This window comes from the organism of the source record quoted next, unplaced genomic scaffold (genome assembly GCF_019419815.1).
Source record: "Pyrus x bretschneideri cultivar Hongxiangsu unplaced genomic scaffold, Pyrus_bretschneideri_v1 Contig25, whole genome shotgun sequence".
NCBI classification, from domain to species: Eukaryota; Viridiplantae; Streptophyta; class Magnoliopsida; order Rosales; family Rosaceae; genus Pyrus; species Pyrus x bretschneideri.
In genome coordinates, this window is record NW_025999557.1 from 1,570,423 (window position 1) to 1,589,187 (window position 18,765).

Sequence of the window (18,765 nt, forward strand, 5' to 3'; positions counted from 1 at the left end):
ACACAAAAAATTACATATTTGTTCTCTTGATTTAAGTTTGTAAGAAATTTATAACTTAAATGATTAAAAACATTTATTCGTACGCTAAAAGTCACAAGTTTAGAGTTTGTTTCCAATTCTAATATCGTATTTCTTCAACAGAACAGAAGAAGAGATGTCGATTATCGCAAAACTTGTTTACACGCATGTTGGGTGCGCGTGGGAAAGAAACCGAAAAAAAATAAAAATCAGTGAGGAGCTCTTTTCCATGCGCGCTCTCTCTTTCGCCCTAAGTCTCTCTCTATAACTAAACAGCAAACAGAGAAGATTTCAGAGGAAGAGAAAGAAAGAGAGACCTTCATAAGGACGCAGAGTCCCGAACCCAGAAGACCCAATCTTCCGGAAACACCCCCAAAATTCTCACCAGCTGAAGGGGGATTCAGCATGCTTCCCCAAATTGATTTCTAGGGTTTCTGTTCCTTTCTCGAATTTCTTTTTGTTCATCGTCCATGGAGAAAACCGATCGACTCAGAGATGTCCGGGTGAGTCCCTTAGGCCTCTGTTCTGCTTCAATACAGCTTCTCTTTTATAAATCCAGCTGAATCGGGCACCTAATTGGAAGAACAAAGCGATTAATCGATACCCATTTGCCCAAAGCTTCAGATTTTTGTGCATATAATCGCAGATATATACATAGGCACGGTTTTTGTAGAGTTTTGTATAGGATTTTCGTGTGCTTCTTGCCATGCGACTCTCGTCGAAGCAAAGTACGGTGTCGAATCGGTCCGGACCTCGGCTTAGGAAGAAGCACAAGAGGCTTGATGCTATATGTGAGCAGGAGTATAAGAGGAACCATAATGGTGGGGTGGGACCCGGGCCGGGGAGATCGGGGAGTGCTGAGGTGGAGCTGCGTCGGAGCGGGAGGGCTCGCCGTGCCCCGATTTTGCTTGATGTCTCGCCTTCACCGCCGAAGAAGCGGCAGGAAGGTTGATAAGAATGTAGTGGTGGGTGCTGGGATGAGTGTGAAGGAGGAGGATTTGGAAACGCCGGGAAGTTGGAGATCGAGATTGAGATCAAGGGGTAGAAATGTGGGTTTTGGGGTAAAAGGGAAACGGAAGCTTTATGAAGAGGTGAGTGAATGCCGAAGGGAAGAGCAGATGATGGGGACTCGATCGAATGATAAGAATGGGGAATTTGAAAGTGGGAGGCATAGAGTTGTCAAATCAAAGGGACCAGGGAGGATTAGAGCAACAAATAGTTCAGACCATGAACAGAGAGAGGAGTTGCCCGCGAATAAAGATGAACTTGTGGAGGAGGAAGCTAGAGGTGATAATTAAGAATGAAGATGTTGCTATGCAATTGGATAGCGAAATGGATGGTGGCAAGGAAATGGAAATAGTGGACGATGATTCCACAATGATAACTGAGGCAGGGGAGAATTCAAAATTAGAGGAAGCGTGCATTGTTAATGAGCATTGTGGCAACAATGGACAATGCAGAGGTGATGGAACATGCTGATGACCTTGTTGCAACTGTGGACAATGTGGATACGATGGAACATGCTAATGAGCTTGTGGCAACTATGGACAATGTGGAGACGATGGAACATGCTGATGAGCATGTGGAAGCTATGGACAATGTGGAGCCAACGGAACATGCTGATGAACAGGTGGAGCAATCTGAGTGCGTGATTCAAGAAGCAAGTAATGGTAAGCATGTGAAACAATTAGAGTGTGTGAAGGAAGGAGAAAATCAAGGGGATGCTAGGGTGTCAGAAGCTGTTGGAGTTTCAAGAAATGAAGTGGAAGTAGCAGGGTGTCATGAAGGGAAGGATTCTGATTCGTCCAAGCCTGATGAAGAGCTTGCAATAGATATGAATAATGCGAAGGTGGATAAGTTTAAGCATAGGAAAAGTGATACACTTGGCAAGCTACACATTAAGGAGGGCAGAACGTGTGGTTTGTGTGGGGGAGGGACTGATGGTAAACCTCCAAAAAGATTAGTTCTTGATACGGGTGAGAGCGAGAATGAGGCATACTGTGGCTCTTCAGCCTCTGAGGAACTTAACTATAACCTATGGGATGGTTTTGGTGATGAACCTGGTTGGCTTGGACGTCTGTTGGGTCCTGTAAATGATCGTTATGGTATTGCCGGAATATGGGTCCATCAAAACTGTGCTGTGTGGAGTCCAGAGGTGGGGTTTCTTGACTAACTTTTAAACGTTTTGTACTTTACATCATAGTACCATACTACTATCTGTATTTTACATTTAATATCTTAATCTTTATGAACATGTTGGTGCTGTTTGTTATCAGTAGTGGTTGGCAACCAGGTTGGTAATGAGTTATTCAAGATAAATCTCCTTTCAAAAGTTCAAGACCATTTTTTTGTTTGTAAACTTTTTACTTCTCCTTCAACCGAAAAGTTGGCCCTGTATTGTATCATGAAAGGATAAACTTTGAAGTTGGTCCTGTACAGATCAAGGCTTTTTTTACGCGTTGGCTCCTTCTTGGAGCTTTTCTTACATTTGAATCTTATGTATTCTTGGATGCTTTAATTATAACAATACCATTGCATTTGATACTTATTACAAGCATATATATACCTTACTCTTTCATGACGATGATGTCAAATTTTGGTATTCTGGCATGCGACATGCCTATTGCACTAGGAAAGTACTCTACCAGATCAACATATAAAGTTCTTTAAGACATGGTATTTATCATAATGTGTTGGACCTTATTGTCATGATATGTATATAAATGCAAGAGTCTTCCAATAAAGAAGTGTTAGTCATAATTATTAGATTGGCGAAATGGGTTTGAACTAAAATGCTTTCTGTTTCCGTGTGTTACTGTAGGCTTTGTGTAAAAGTCTCATCATGTGTCTCCTTACTGTCCTCTCATTTGCTTCTTCTGTAACTTCTTTACAGATTGGATTGTCCTTAATTAAACGTTATTTTGAAGTTCTAAAATACCGACCCTCAGTTTATCTTCTCAAATCTGAGGGATTAGTTGATGAACCCAATTACCTTTGTGAAATTACAGTTAAAGTTTTTTCCCCACTCTATTAAGTTTTTTTAGTTGTACCTTTTTACAGTAGCTTGCTCTTTACTTATTTTGTTTAAAATAATGGTTGGTTAATCTGGATTTGTTAGCTATCTGACCTTGCTGATCTAGAAGAATGTTTCCTTTGCATGAATATTCACTGATGCTGTGTTTTTATCAGATTATTAGGTATCTACATTTTACCATCTGTCTTAACCTGTGGTGAAACACGTAATTAGGAAGTAAGCAAAAACCTTTATTGTTTGATCATCAGCGACTGTTGTATGTGCATGCAATTGTTTACTTATATGGTTTAAACTTTAACTGCTTGGTAGATCCATTGGTGAAGTTAAGAACTGTATTTTCCATTTTGTGTTAAGGTATCTCGGTCAACTCTGATGTTCTATGCATGTGATTTGTGTTTGCAGGTTTATTTTGCTGGTTTAGGATGCTTAAAAAATGTGAGGGCTGCACTATGCAGAGGGAGAGCATTAAAATGCACCCGCTGTGGAAGGGCAGGAGCTACAATTGGGTGCCGCGTTGATCGGTGTCCAAGAACTTACCACTTGGTTGGTTATTTTATTTGCCGTATGCTTATCAGTTTATAATATGAATTTGTTTGCTATACCAGCTTATGGTAAACAGACAAGTAGACAACACACCTACCCACCCACCCACCCACAAACATAATATGTATGCTCATTCATATATATTTTAAGGCTGATGTCATTCCGTAATCTGCAGCCTTGTGCACGAGCTTATGGTTGTGTATTTGATCACCGCAAATTTCTTATTGCCTGTACTGATCATCGGAATCTCTTCCAACCTCTTGGTGATCAATATTTAGCCCGTATAAAGAAATTAAAGGCTAAGAAGATGAAGATGGAAACGAGAAAACTTTCAAATGATGCTTTGCGGAAGGATATTGAGGCAGAAGAAAAATGGTTAGAGAATTGTGGTGAGGATGAAGAGTTTTTGAAACGTGAAAGTAAGAGGCTTCATCGGGATTTGGTGAGAATTGCACCCGTTTACATTGGAGGCTCTGACTCAGAGAGTGGAAAACTATTTCAGGGTTGGGAATCTGTTGCAGGCCTTCAAGATGTCATTGGGTGCATGAAGGAAGTTGTCATGTTGCCTCTTTTATATCCAGAGTTCTTTGATAGTCTTGGTCTCACACCTCCTAGAGGTGTTCTTTTGCATGGGTATCCTGGAACAGGTAAAACTCTTGTTGTCCGGGCATTAATAGGTGCTTGTGCACGTGGTGATAAACGGATAGCATATTTTGCTCGCAAAGGTGCAGATTGTCTAGGGAAATATGTAGGTGATTCAGAGCGCCAGCTAAGACTCTTGTTTCAGGTTGCTGAGAAATGTCAACCTTCTGTAATATTCTTTGATGAGATAGATGGGTTGGCACCTTCTCGAACAAGGCAGCAAGATCAGACACATAGTTCAGTTGTGTCAACACTACTTGCTTTAATGGATGGTTTGAAATCTCGAGGTTCAGTTGTAGTTATAGGCGCTACAAATCGTCCTGATGCTGTTGATCCAGCATTGAGGCGGCCTGGACGATTTGATAGGGAAATCTATTTTCCGCTGCCATCAGTGGAGGACCGAGCTGCCATTCTTTCACTTCACACTCAAAAGTGGCCAAAACCAGTTGCTGGATCCATCCTCAAGTTGGTTGCAAGCAGAACTGCTGGATTTGCTGGTGCAGATCTGCAGGCACTATGTACTCAAGCGGCTATCATTTCTTTGAAGAGAAATTTCCCTTTGCAAGAAGTTTTGTCTACCGCTGGAAAGAATGCTTCTGACCACAAGCGCCTCTCTCTTCCTGCCTTTGCAGTGGAGGACAGGGACTGGTTGGCAGCTCTCTCATGTTCTCCGCCTCCCTGCTCTCGTAGAGAAGCAGGAGTAGCTGCTAATGATGTAGTATGCTCTCCTCTTCCTACCCATCTTATCCCATGTCTGCTACAACCATTATCTACTATGCTTGTTTCCCTTTATCTTGATGAACGCCTCTGGTTGCCGGCTCCTCTCAGAAAATCTGCAAGAATGATTGAAAGTGTGATGGTTTCTGCTTTGAATAAGAAGAAGATGCCCAGTGATCGTTGGTGGTCCCATATACCAGTCTTACTTCAGGAAGCAGATGTTGCAAAGGACATAGAGAGAAAGCTTTTGCGCACTGGCATTTTACTGGGATATGATACTTGTGGTGATTCTGATGCTTTTAATGACGATCATGATGATGACCACAGTTTGAAGTTTCAGCCTTCTGTTAAACACCATGGTGGCACACGCCTGAGTTTGTTGCGGAATATATCCGTTGCCTCAACAAACAAATCAGGATTCCGGATATTGATTGCTGGAAATCCCAGAGCTGGGCAAAGGCATCTTGCTTCTTGCCTTCTTCATTTTTTTGTTGGAAATGTACAAGTTCAGAAGGTTGATTTGGCTACAGTTTTACAAGAAGGGCATGGAGATATGGTGCAAGGCATAACGCAAATATTAAGTATGTTCCTCTCTATTATTTTGAATTTGTTGCTTGCTTGCTAGTAGGATAAAGACTTTGAGCTACATGCTGTAACATTTTGCGTTATCATGCTTTAAGCTCAATAGTTGTGCTACTGCGAGTTCTCTTTACCAAGGTGAAATTTTCTTACTGTATTTAATTACCCTGCTTTAAGTACTCTTGGTTTGAACTTCAGTTGATCCTATATTTCTTTTTCATTTTCCTAGAAAGTCTTTTCAACACTTCCATTAATTTCTTTGATACTTGGTAGTAGGTACTCTTTGTCCTAAGCTTAAGCTCATGGAATAGGAGTGGTATCATGAGATCATTACTTTGATGGAATATTTCAATTTGCAAATTAGAGTATAGGTAATTGCCATAGAAAAAACTACAAAATGATGTGGTTATACTGCATGAGAGAGAACTATAGATTCAGTTGAAGTTTACAATTCGATTTTGAATATTGAAGAGTAAGTTTTATTTTCTCTTGCAGTGAAATGTGCTAGTGTTGGGTCATCTATAGTTTTCATGCCACGAATTGATTTGTGGGCTGTGGAGACACTTCTTCCAATGACAGAGGAAAGTGATTCCGACTTATCAGACCATCTACTTACTGAAAATGAAAAATCGTATCCTGTACATGGTCAAGCTGTTGAAGAGGGGAGTGGGCCCAATTCACAGCAATGCAAATCAATAGAAATGGGAGAGTGCACAGGTGTTTCTCAGAGCGCTTCACATGCCTGGAACTTATTTGTTGAGCAGGTGGAGTCTATTTGCGTCTCCTCATCCTTGATGATTCTGGTAGGCAGTTTTTTCTTTCTTTTGGTTTTTATTTCCCTCTTTTATCAAATATTTCTACAGATTTAGCTGTGTTGGAGTATGTAGTATTACTGTATTAGCTCGACCATTTTTTCATTGGCAAAGGCCTCTTAATTCTAATAGTCTTAATTCTTTTGATCTCTTGTGCCTGAAAAATATATAGTTTCCACTCGTATGGCTATATTGCATGTCGGTCGTAGTCATTTATTTCCATTGTCTATAAATGACTTGGTTTAAGTCCTCTTCTAATGATGGCCAGTGGAAAGTCTTGCTTAAAAGGTCGGCATTGAATTTCATCTTTGTTGGAAGTGAAAGAAACCTTATGTGAAGAGACATGATAAACAGAGCGGAAGATTTCAACCAACCTTAATAAAATTTAACTACTGTGAAATTTTTTGCTAGTTTTTAAGTCTACAACAAGAACTGGGGTCCATTTGAATTAGTACAAACTAAATGCTTCATGATCTCTGTTTTATTTTAAATAATTATAATAAATGTCAAAATTAGCTTGTAATGCTTTTTACTTTTTTTTTGACAGGCTACATCGGAAGTTCCATATTCAGTACTTCCAGTAAGAATAAGACAGTTCTTCAAGAGTGACATATCAGATTGCAATCAGTCAATTCCTATGAAGAATACAGTTCCGCGATTTTCTGTGCAGATCGATGAAGATTTCAACCATGATTTGGTGATCGATCTATCCACAGAAGAGTTATTAAGGGATATAGTTCAACAGGTTGTTCTGTTAATTCATCAAAAGTCCCACATCCATACAACTTCATACCAGGAGTATGGAACTTGTGATCCTCGGGAGCATCAATCAGAGATGGTTAATCACAGTACAGTTCATGGATCAGCTGATGTCAACAACAGTGTAACACAGGGTCCTGATGAATCTCTTCTTAAAGTTCATCTACCGCCTGACAATAGAAGTGTGAAGGGGAAGTCAAACTTGCTTCTTGCAATATCTTCATTTGGCTATCAAATTCTGCAATATCCTCATTTTGCTGAGCTTTGTTGGTTTACTTCAAAACTCAAAGAAGGTCCCTCTGCAGACATAAGTGGACCTTGGAAGGGCTGGCCATTCAATCCTTGTATAATTCGACCTAATAACTCAATTGAAAAGGTAGCTGTTGCTTGTAGCTCCAGCAATACTAAAAGCAAAGAAAAATTTGGTCTAGTTAGAGGCCTTATTGCTGTTGGTTTATCGGCATATAGAGGTGTCTATACGTCACTCAGGGAAGTCTCCTTCGAGATACGGAAGGTTCTTGAGCTTCTAGTTGCCGAGGTCAATTCAAAGATTCAGGCTGGGAAAGATAGATATCAATATGTTCGCCTTTTGTCACAAGTGGCCTATCTGGAAGACGTGGTTAATAGCTGGGCATACACGCTCCATAGGTAAAATGCTTCTATTGCAATTAGTGTACTTGTGGATTTGTTTATATTTTTTTGTTTGCCTGGGTTATCTAATAATGATTGCTCCCATTTCAGTTTAGAGTTGGATGCTCCAATGAAAATGGAAAATGCTAAGCTAACTGATGTGAGACCTCCAAAAGGTGACGATGTGAGACCTCCAGATGATCACCATGTGGATGGACAAGTTCAAACTGAGGAACCCACGCCAAATAATACTAGCAAATGCCCGACAAGCTTGAAGAGCCGGAAAGTGTCCCTCAAGGGTTTGATACTGAAAAAGTCGGTTGTGTTGACTTAAACAAAGATGGTGAGTTGGGTCATCCTGATTCTGAGGGTAGACTTGCAATTTCAGATTTGTCTGGACAGAAAATCGTCGTAATGGATTCTACCCTGGATAAATCTCTTCTTGGTTCCAATGAAAGTTTGAATGATCAGAATGGGACAAGCCCTAAGCCGCATGAATCAGAAAATGACAGAAACCATGTCGAAGTGAGTGGAGATTCTGGATCCTTGAAACATTCAAATGGATTTGACCGCACTGAATCTGTTGTCATTTCTGAGGATGGTTCTACTTCCGGTGAATTTGGCAGCATTAAGCTCTCAAGCTCTAGGGCCATCTGCAACGAGGTTAACGGTTTGTCCTCAATGGAGGCTGGTATTATACTTGATAATGGTAAGTGTGATGCCAATGAGCATATTGTAGGCGTTGACACCTTGAACAAAACATTTCTCCCTACCAAGTCTGGGGTTCTATGCTATTATCGTTGTTGCCCTACATGCCTAGATACCCTCCACAGTTTGACACATAAAATTCTTATTCACAAATGGGGATCAAATAAGAGCCAATGCACTATAGAGGATGCTCATGATATCGTTGCATCAGCGTCTGTTGATCTTCTTTCAGCCATTAGAAGAATTGTCGGTTCTGGAGGATTCAGCAACTCAGCGGATAACAAAATGAGAGACAGAAATAGTGAGAAGTTCAAATGGCCGGAAGCAGTTACATGTCACTGCAAAAATTCAGGAACTAAGAGTCTTTTGCCAGTGGAATGTAAATGCCACACCATCATTGAGGACACAGCAACGAAGGCAAATGCTTCCCCGACTACTCGTCGCAGGTTTGATCCAAAATTTATTTTCAGAGATGGTGTACTGATTCATATGGATCCTGAGAAGGATGTTTCTTTCCACTGTAAATTCGAGACCCTGTGCCTCTGTTCTCTTATAGAGTTGATACTAATGGCCGAGCAGCCTTTTCATTGATTTGATCGTTTCACAGCTTGGGTTTGCTTGCTATACCCCTGGCAAAGTTTTGTGCCGTCGCGGAATTTAGACGTGCAAATTTTCTCGAGTCTTTGAAAATGAAATTAGTAGTTATCGACTTGGTGGTCTGAACTATTTTCTGCAAAGTATACTTGTGGAGTTTTCGCTCTTCCTGAGGAGCCAGTCGCCATATGTAGTTAGCAGATTTGGACACTATTGTTTCATTCGTTTTTACATACGCAAGTAGTTCAGTTGGACTTGTGCATGATATGGTTTTGTTACTAACCCATGAGACAAGTTTTTGGAATACGAAAATGATAGGGGGAAACACCTGTACGGAAACTTTTCTTTGATTTTAATGAGTGATTTGATTTTAATCCAAGCGATAGTCGCACTCTAAACTACATTAACAGGAGGGGAATAGGTTTGAACCCGAGAGTCAACGAGTTGGAGAGGAATGCCTTAACCATCAAGGCAATAATGCCACTCTCATCTATTAATAGGTAACGATTAGTCGTTGGATAAACTTCAACTGTACGTTAAAAACATCAAGATGTCAAAGACAGTAAAAGTCGACATAATCCAGGTGGAGAAGTTAATCTACAAACAACATTAAACAATATGTTTGAGATTCTGAACAAATCTATCAACATAGCCACTCATAAACCCTGCCTCCGATACTATTTCCCTCCACTTTTCATGGTTCCTCTTCACCACAACACCCACCTCACTCTCCGTATCCATCACACTTTTAATGGCTTCCTTCAAGTTCTCTTTTGAAATCCACCCACTTTCTTCCCTCTCCACCTCCACTGCAACCTTGAGCTCTTTAGCCATTAACTTGGTTCCCAAGATCTGGTCCGGCCATTGTGGCACCAACACAATCTGCTTCTTACTCAACAGAGACTCCCACATCGACCCAAACCCACAGTGGTGTACAAAGCACCCTACTGCTGGGTGGCTCAAGATCAATGGCTGCTGCACCCAGCCCCCAAACACCACCCCTCTCCCTCTAACCCTCTCTTCAAACCCATCGGGCAGTGCCTCTTCAATCGTCTCACAACCCAATGGCGGTTTCAGAGCTACCAAAAATGGCAACCCAGTTAGCTCAAACCCTAGCAAAACCTCTTGGAATTGGTCCTTTTCAAAGATCCACTGGCTTCCAACTGCACAAAATACCAGAGACCCAGCCTCAAACCCAGCAAACCACTCAGCCCACCTGTCTTCTAATTGTTGGGGGATTTTGTTGAGGCCTAATACAGGGCCAGTTAAAAGCACAGGCTTTTGATACTTCGCTTCCAAGTAATCGCAAAAATCACCTTCCAGTTCTCTGCACGTTCGAAGGCAGAACGCATCGCATTCTTTGGTGGATGTGATCACCCTTTGGTAAAATGTGACCCCCTCTCCACACGGCTCCCTAATGGCTATCAAGGACCGGACTTCATAGTCCCGCGTCATTACCACGGTTGATGATGGGTACGTAGAAGGTGGGTTCCTCCGCTGTCGTTCCTCGGTCACTGTCATGGGCACACTATTACATTCTGGTGCTGGGACAAGAGCAGCCGCGTATACAGCCGCGCAAATGACACCATAATAAATGGATTTAATACCAAGCCCTCTTGCGATATCCGGTATCCAATGGGCAAGGTCAAAGACGATCATGTCGATTATATGTTTTGGATCAGCAGCACTTGCTTTTAGGAAAGCATGTATTTGGTCGCGGGTGCGGTCCATGGCAATGGTGAGAAAATGGATCGAAGATAGAGGGATTTCGGAGGCCGTCTCAGCGCTCTTTGGGAGGCCTTCGACGTGAGGAACGGTGATTGAATGGAAGGTGATGAGGTGTGGGTGGTGATTGAGATGTTGAAGCTTCGTTTGGGCTTTCTTGGGCAACAAGAAAGTGATTCTATGGCCTCTGGCAGCCAGCTCGTTGGAGAGGTGGAGGAACGGAGTCAAGTGTCCCATTGCGAACCATGGGAACATGGCTACGTGAAAATTAGATCTCACCAACTCCATTTTTGTGTGCTCTCCTCTATCAACGATTCTCACTCTCTCGTGAGGCCTGCCCTTTTATTTTGAACATTTGATGTCTACACACATGAAACACATGCCTTTCTGGAATTCCGAATGTTTTTTGGTGTGACCTCTTTGGAGTTTAGTCCCTCTCCTTTTTATCCTTAATTTGCTGGTGGTGGTTTCCACACATGAAAAATGATATGCACTCATGGAACTCACGCTGGTATTGGATACACCTGATATACCAGATTTTGGGCTTGAGAGATGTTTTTACGCATCATTTTTAGTTTCTTACAAATCTCCTTATTTCTTACCATAAGATTGAATGATTTAAAAGAAACAACATGCATGATTGAACAAGGGTATGTATGAGGCTAAAAAGGGTGTTTGTTTATCCATTCTCTTGAGGATCTCATAAAGTTCTTTAGTTCATCTATCTATATATATATATATATATATATGGTGACTTTCGTAAACTTGAGGGGGTGTAATAAAAAGTAATGTTAGCATTTTTGTACCGTATTAGCTTACCACATGATGATGCATAACCCAACATTCAATGAAATAAACTCATTAATTAAAATGACATGTACATATCACTTATCACATCAGATGACTTACAATTGTGGTACAAAAATATGATACCCTTAGCATTTTAAGAATAGAGTTGTCCATATTCATGGAGGTTCAACCCTAAATAACTTTAGTATTAGAGAAAAATAGAATTAACTCATCTAAAACACAAAATTCACAGCATTGTCATATAACATTTCAATGCATATTGTCCTCGACAAGTTTTCGTAGTCTGAAATCTTTTCATACTCAACTATCAATATTTACTCCAAAGAAAATTGTAAAATTAGGGTTAAGGCATTACCTAAGGAATCGAAATAAAATTGGTCTAACCAAGTATGTTGTTGAGGTTGAAATATCATTATGAGTCTTTCCGGCCTCCAAAAAGAGTGAACTACTATGGCGAAGCCAGGTCATCTTTTTAAGAGAGAGAAAAAAGTATGTTGTTGAGGGATCAAGGATTAACTAACTTTGCTAAACAGGATGAAAACACAAAGACGAAAGTGAAACAAACAAAACGGCAAGAGTGAAACTGAAAATTCTGGTAAAGTACGGGGACTATTGGGCAATTAGACAAATACAAAACTGGTATATCTTTTCTTTCCCCCCTCCTGAAAAGCCCAAACAGCGAGCAGAGCGAAGCAAGAAGGTTTTTCAAAGAGAGCGAGTTACAGCAGCAAAGGTCGAAACGCAGTCGTTCTTGATGCAATTGAGCTTCTCAATTTCTCCATTTCAGAACATTCAAGGTACTTCTCTTCTTCGCAATCCTTTCTTTTCACTTCGTTATCATCTGTTTGGTTACCGAGAAAACTGAGATATCATCAATAGAAAATTCAAGATTGAATGCAGTTCCTAGGGTTTGTTGCGTTGATTATTTTGTTCATGGGTCTTTTTTTTTTCAATTCGAAAGATGGATTTCATGGGTAGATAGATAGAAAGTAAATTTCACTTCTTTTTGAAATTTACAGGGTAATAAAAACGGGTTCAAAGCTTCAAGCCATGGTTGCAGATAGGATTAGTGAATTGCCAAAGGAACTTCTTTATGGCATACTCTCCCTTCTTCCAGCAAAAGATGTTGTGAGGACCTGCGTTCTGTCTAAAGGATGGGAGAGCATTTGGGCTTCTGTCCCCAATCTAGACTGCGAATTTGAAACTTTACCTATCGTATGGAGAGATTCTGTGTCCCTCCCTGATGGTATCACATGGGAAGACGAACATGTGTCTGACCATGTCGATTTTATGACATTTGTTGATCGTGTACTCTACTTTCGTGGCAATTCAGTTGTTAAAAAATTCCGTCTTCATTGCTACTGTCGTGTTGAGGATGCCCCTCGTATTGATGGTTGGATTCGCGCTGCCATTAGGCGTAATGTCGTTGAACTTGATCTTTGTGTTCAAGCACATCGTGATGATTATCAAGAGGACCCGCCTTTGGAGTTTCCTCAACGTGTATTCATGTGCAAAACACTGGAGGTTTTGAAGGTGAAGTCAGATTTTATTACCTATGCTCCTCCTACATCAGGCTGTTTCCCAAGCCTCAAGGTCCTTGATATCAGAGTTGATAATCCTGAAGCTGACTCAATGGAAAAGTTTTTTTCGTGCTGCCCTGTACTTGAAGATTTATCTCTATTTGCATGTGTCACAGATGGTAGGCTTTGGAATTTTAAGGTCTCTGCTCCTAAACTGAAGAGATTAAAAATGACCTTCTTAACTGATCTCTATGATGATAATAATCCAAAGTACTACATTTCTATTAATGCTCCAGAGCTTGAACAGCTTGACATTAAGCAGGACTTTTTGTCAAATTATTCATTTGTGAATCTAAAATCCCCAGTCAAAGGCAGTGTCGATTTCTATTGCCATCTTGGGAAACTCCAGCGTCACTTCTTTGAACGAGCAACTGCGCTTCTGAAGACATTTGCCAATGTTAAATATCTGTCTATTTCAGCTCATTTTGTGGCGGTAAGTATATTCCTCAACTCGTTTCTTGTACACTTTTTTTGGTTGAGAGGAAAATAGGAAGGAGGGCGGGGGTTCTTTCAGAGAAGAAGGGAAGATATGTTTTCCCTTCATTTATAAAGAGGAAGACTGGAGCAGTCAGGCATGCATATAAACCCATCTTTTATATCCTTTCAAAGTTGGACAGATTGAAGAAATCAAATAGTATTTTGGTTTTGGGTTAAGAAGGAAATAATAAAGAAACAGCAATGTAGTTGGATAATAAAATTCTCATCTTGTTTCTACGCTTTATATTATTATCTTTTTCAGAATTAGATCTTAATTACCTTTTATGTACGAAACGAATGTGGAAAAGTTTGCGTGCACACATTTTCTTTCTCTCCTTAATTACATGAGGCAAATACACATCCCTGGCATGCCGCGTTTTTCCTATCCTTTTACCCTGTACATCATTCTTTCTTTGTACCACAAAGTAGTGTTTATAACACAAAGTGGTGTTTGTAACTGAAACCTATATTACGTTTTGACAACTTATGCTTTGAAATAGCATATGCATTAGTACATTGAAGGAGTGATTTATCCGCATGATGAGGATATGTTTATTGTCTGCATGATGAGGATGTGTTTGATCAATTTTTTGATATTTCGTGAAACAGGGTTGTCTGCCTACTTTCAATCATTTGACCGAATTGAAGTTGCTTGTTTTCGATTGCTATCATTGGGATTTGCTAACACAGTTGCTCAAGAAATCAAATAATTTGGCATCACTTGTCATTGAATATGAAGAAGTAAGATGTATTTACTCTCATGCTAAGTCATAACAACTTGATGCTCTCTAGTATTCTCATCATTCGTACTTTTCAGGATGAGGAATGCATTGAGGATCATGAGGAGCTTGAAAGGTACTCAAAAGAGGATCTATGGAGTACACCAGAGTCTGTGCCTATTTGTGTGACAGGACACCTCAAGACTATCACTATAAGGGGACTCAAGGGATATCCGCATGTGAAGAAAGTGGCAAAGTGTTTGTTAAAAAGCGGTAAAGTTTTGACTAAGATGACTGTTGACAATGATGAGTTGTACAAAGAATTAATGCTTGAAAGGGGCTCTAGGACTTGTCTGGTTGAAGTTGTCTAAACTGCAGCTTTCACAACGTTTTTCAATTTTGTAAGTTCAGCATTGGGTCTTAGATTGATTCAGCCATCAAAGTTGGAAACCAGACAAGCACATCTGGTAAATCCTAAGATGGATCGATTTTCAGATGTTTATTTTTGAGCTGTATACATTTCTTATCCGCTTTGTATCACTTCTTTTAGCCTTGGGTAGAATTCTATAGTTGTGACATGAACATGTATGAAGAGATGTGCTGAAGCTACTCATGCCACGGTCTTCCAGTCGACACTCGTCATTAATTTGGAGTCGAAAGTTACATGGTTGCTTCGATTTCTTTGAACTATATTTTGCATTTTGCCATTCCATTTGTATGGAGGGAATTTATTGTAACCAATTCAAATTGTAGTATTTGGTGTTTTATGAACTAGGGTTTTGCATGCTAACTGAAGCAAAGATTTGTTGGGCTGGAAATGCCTTTTAGGCTGTAGTTTGGCTAATGTGCGTCGAGTGGAAATAAGATTTGATGGTTAGGGACACTGTGCATTTGGTTAGGATATATGATGCTAGTTTATCATAACAAGTATAGTTAGATTAACTAAACAGACTTTGTTTTGATAGATTTTTGGCAGAGGTATCCTTACAAAATGATTTCTAATACGATTGATTCAGATTATAAGTACAAGTTTTGAGAATTAGCAATGGAAAGTTTTGAGTTCCAATTCCTACTCAATTTTTAGTACCCAAGTATTATTATTGACATAAACTTTAACTGCTATACATCAAAGACGTTAAAAAGACATCAAAGAGATTAATTAAACATGCTTTTTCAGATTGTCAACAAACCTATCAACGTAGCCACTCATAAACCCTGGCTCCGATATTATTTCCCTAAACTTTGCATGGTTCTTCTTCACCATAACACCTACATCACTCTCTTTATCCATCACACCTTTAACAGCTTTGCTCAAACTTTCCTTTGAAAACCACCCATCTTCTTCTCTCTCTACCTCCACTGCAACCTTGAGCTCTTTAGCCAGCAACTTGGCTCCCAAGATCTGGTCCACCAATTGTGGGACCAGGACAATCTGGTTCTCACTCATCAAAGACTCCCACATTGTCCCATACCCACAGTGGTGCACAAAGCACCCAACTGCTGGGTGGCTCAAGATTAAAGGCTGTTGTACCCAGCCCCCAAACACCACTCCTCTCCCTCTAACCCTCTCTTCAAACCCCTCAGGCAATGCCTCTTCAATTGTCACACAACCCAATGGCGGTTTCACAGCTACCAAAAATGGCGACCCAGTTAACTCAAACCCTAAGACGAGCTCTTGGAATTGGTCTTTTCCAAATGCCCACTGGCTTCCAAATGCACAAAACACCATTGATCCGGCTTCAAGCCCGGCAAACCAATCAGCCCACCTTTCTTCTAATAATTTTGGTCCTTTTTCCAGGCTCAATACGGGTCCGGTTAAAAGCACTGGCTTTTGAAACTGTGCTTCCAAGTAATCGCAAAAGTCACCTTCGAACTCTCTGCACGTTCTAAGGCAGAAGGCGTCACATTCTTTGATCGCTCTGAATCCTGTGATAAGCCTCTGGTTAACTCTAATCCCAACCCCACATGATCTTGATGTCATCAAGGACCGAACTTCGTGGCTACGCGTCAATATCACAGTTGACGATGGGTACCCAGGAGGTGGGTTCAGTTGTTCTTCAGTCATTATCATGGGCGCCATGCATGCATCTTTGGTCACGTAATTACATATCGGAACTAGAGAAAGTGCGTATGCCGCCGCGGAAATGACACCATAGAAAATGGATTTAATGCCTAGCCCTCTTGCGATCTCTGGTATCCAATGGGCACTGTCAAAGAAAATCATGTCGACTTTACAGTCAGCAACACTTGTTTTCAGAAAATCCTGTATTTGGTCACGGGTGCGGTCAATGGCAAGGGTGAGAAAATGGCTCAAAGATAGCGGGATTTCGGAGACAAACTCAGTCTTGTCCGGGAGGCCTTCAATGTGAGGGACGGTGACTGGATGGAAGGTGATGAGGTGTGGATGGAGATTGAGACGTTGAAGCTGAATTTGAGCTTTCTTGGGCAACAAGAAAGTAATTTTATGGCCTCTAGCGGCCAGCTCGTTAGAGAGGTGGAGGAATGGAGTCATGTGTCCCATTGCAAACCATGGGAACATGGCTATGTGAAAACTAGAGCTCATCAACTCACGATCGGGTTGCTCCATTTTTGTGTGTGTTCTCCTCTATCATCGATTCTCAATCTCTCGTTTTATTTATAATAGAGGATGCTGGGTTTGATGAATGCTCAATCTCGTGAGCCCCTGCCCCTTTTTTTTTTAACATTTTATGCCTGCACACATGAAACCCATGTCTTTCTGAGTGTTTTTTGGCGTGATTTCTTTGGAGTATAGTGCCCCGCCCTTTTTTACCCTTAATTTGTTGGTAGCGGACTCGACACAGGAATAATCCGTATTCATCAAACCATGCTGGTAGTGAACACATCTGATTTGAACTCGATACAATACTAAATTCATCTAAACTACGGCGAAGGGAATTCAAACTTTTGTGAGCAAAGGATGAAGCACACTACTTTAGCCAACTTGACTAAATTTATAAATGAGTTACATTATGTAATGTTACTAGCTAATATATTATATATACATACATAGAACATGATTGATATTTTCTTTTTGATTTTGGTAATTAAAGACGGTTAGAAACAATGAGGATAATACTTGCCTAACCAAGTACTTCTCTACAAGATCGCCGGTGGTCCTCTTCAATGGGATTTAATTGATGTCCGAAGCCAACCTACCAGCCATCTTTACAGGGGAGTGAACTTATTTCTGACTCTCGCCTGACATCCATCTTTGCAGCCAACCTACCCGTCGCCTCACCGGCATATGATGGAATTTCGGGGACAAGCATGATGCGGCCAAGGACAAAGCCAGGGATTTGCATGAGCGGGAGCATCCTCAAGGTTACAGTGAAAAGGCTCAAGAATTTACTGGAAAAAAAAAACATATATTAATCTATAAATTTTTTCATACAACCTGTTACAATATCTCTCGACGCGTTTTCATGTTTTGAAAGCGTTGCGTGACAACATCATTACCAATACCGATTATTCAAAACCTTCATGGTCGAAAATGCTCTTTCAATGGTGACAGTAGCAACTGAAAGAGTTAATGCTGATGTCAAAGCAAGTAAGTTAATTATTAATTTAATTGTCATCACGTGGGGCATTGTATATGCAAAATGGTAGAATTATTTTAATTGTCTACCCATTTTTTTTTAATTATAGTTTAATTAGGGCTGGTCATTGGAAACAAATCTGTACATTTTTTTCACACACACAAAAGAGTGGGGGTATCCGCCCCCAAGGCCCATAGTAGCTCTGTCTATGGCTGCGGGGGCTTAACCAAAGTGAGGGTGATTTAGATGCCCCTTAGCCCCATCTCTTATCAATTGATTTTGTTTTTGGTTCTTTTTGTAGGGGTATGTGAATGCGGTTTGGATCTGGTTGTTCTCTTCCAGTACAACGGTTTTGGAGCAAAATCTAGTTAGGACGATTTATTGTTGTGGGTTGGAAATTTTTGTGTTACAATGTCGGCATCAAATCCAACGCGTAGTTGATTCTCTTAGGGTAGCTACCCTTGTGTGTGCTGGCAATGTGGTAGTGGAAGCGGCATCAGCTGCGTTCTATCTGTGCAGGATAAGGAGTAGGACTCCCTTTTCGTTTGTTGCCAATCTGTTGAACGGACCTTTGGCTATCCTCAATTTTCTATATTCGAACAAAAGAGAAAGAATTGGTTGTTAATCTTAGTATCAACGTCGCGACTCTCTAATTTTAATTTGTAAGAATAATCAAGCTAGCTCCTCAGTAATTGATCAGCTTTCAGATGCACGACTAGTTTTGAATAAAAAAATTGATCTCTGCATGCCCACTTGCACGGTTGCACCATGAAAGTTGTTTGTACCATATTGCAGTTACCATCCGTTATTTTTCTTGGCTTGCAATTATGAATTTGATTTCTCAAGGAATTTTAGACCGTT

At 40.5% G+C, this 18,765-nt stretch overlaps 3 protein-coding genes and 1 pseudogene across 3 annotated transcripts; 2 read left to right on the forward strand and 2 right to left on the reverse strand.

Annotated features, from left to right (window-relative positions):
- Nucleotides 1–261: 261 nt before the first annotated feature.
- Nucleotides 262–9,298, forward strand: LOC103932647. Its single transcript, XM_048586660.1, is given in 9 exon segments — nucleotides 262–961; nucleotides 963–1,313; nucleotides 1,430–2,173; nucleotides 3,455–3,595; nucleotides 3,771–5,535; nucleotides 6,029–6,336; nucleotides 6,893–7,752; nucleotides 7,846–8,061; nucleotides 8,064–9,298. Coding segments are annotated over 9 exon segments (5,592 nt in total). The 5' UTR covers nucleotides 262–724; the 3' UTR covers nucleotides 9,034–9,298.
- A 120-nt stretch (nucleotides 9,299–9,418) lies between these two features.
- LOC103932639 (UDP-glycosyltransferase 79B3-like) lies at nucleotides 9,419–11,529 on the reverse strand. Its single transcript, XM_018643971.2, has one exon. It carries the CDS (start codon nucleotides 11,047–11,049, stop codon nucleotides 9,646–9,648), a length of 1,404 nt encoding a protein of 467 aa, XP_018499487.1. The 5' UTR covers nucleotides 11,050–11,529; the 3' UTR covers nucleotides 9,419–9,645.
- A 492-nt stretch (nucleotides 11,530–12,021) lies between these two features.
- On the forward strand, nucleotides 12,022–15,099 carry LOC103932620 (F-box/LRR-repeat protein At4g14103-like). Its single transcript, XM_009342260.3, has 5 exons — nucleotides 12,022–12,034; nucleotides 12,242–12,368; nucleotides 12,591–13,584; nucleotides 14,238–14,369; nucleotides 14,446–15,099. The coding sequence occupies exons 1-5, from the start codon at nucleotides 12,022–12,024 to the stop codon at nucleotides 14,716–14,718; spliced, it is 1,539 nt and encodes a 512-aa protein (XP_009340535.2). The 3' UTR covers nucleotides 14,719–15,099.
- Nucleotides 15,100–15,506: 407 nt separating this feature from the next.
- Nucleotides 15,507–16,910, reverse strand: LOC103932629 (annotated as a pseudogene).
- Nucleotides 16,911–18,765: the final 1,855 nt, after the last annotated feature.

Coding starts and splice junctions, on each gene's coding strand:
- LOC103932620 (XM_009342260.3), top strand. Junction 12,369..12,590: donor TCCATTTCAGAACATTCAAG/GTACTTCTCTTC, acceptor TGAAATTTACAG/GGTAATAAAAACGGGTTCAA. Junction 13,585..14,237: donor TTTCAGCTCATTTTGTGGCG/GTAAGTATATTC, acceptor TTCGTGAAACAG/GGTTGTCTGCCTACTTTCAA.
- LOC103932639 (XM_018643971.2), bottom strand. CDS start 11,049: ATGGAGTTGGTGAGATCTAATTTTCACGTAGCCATGTTCCCATGGTTC.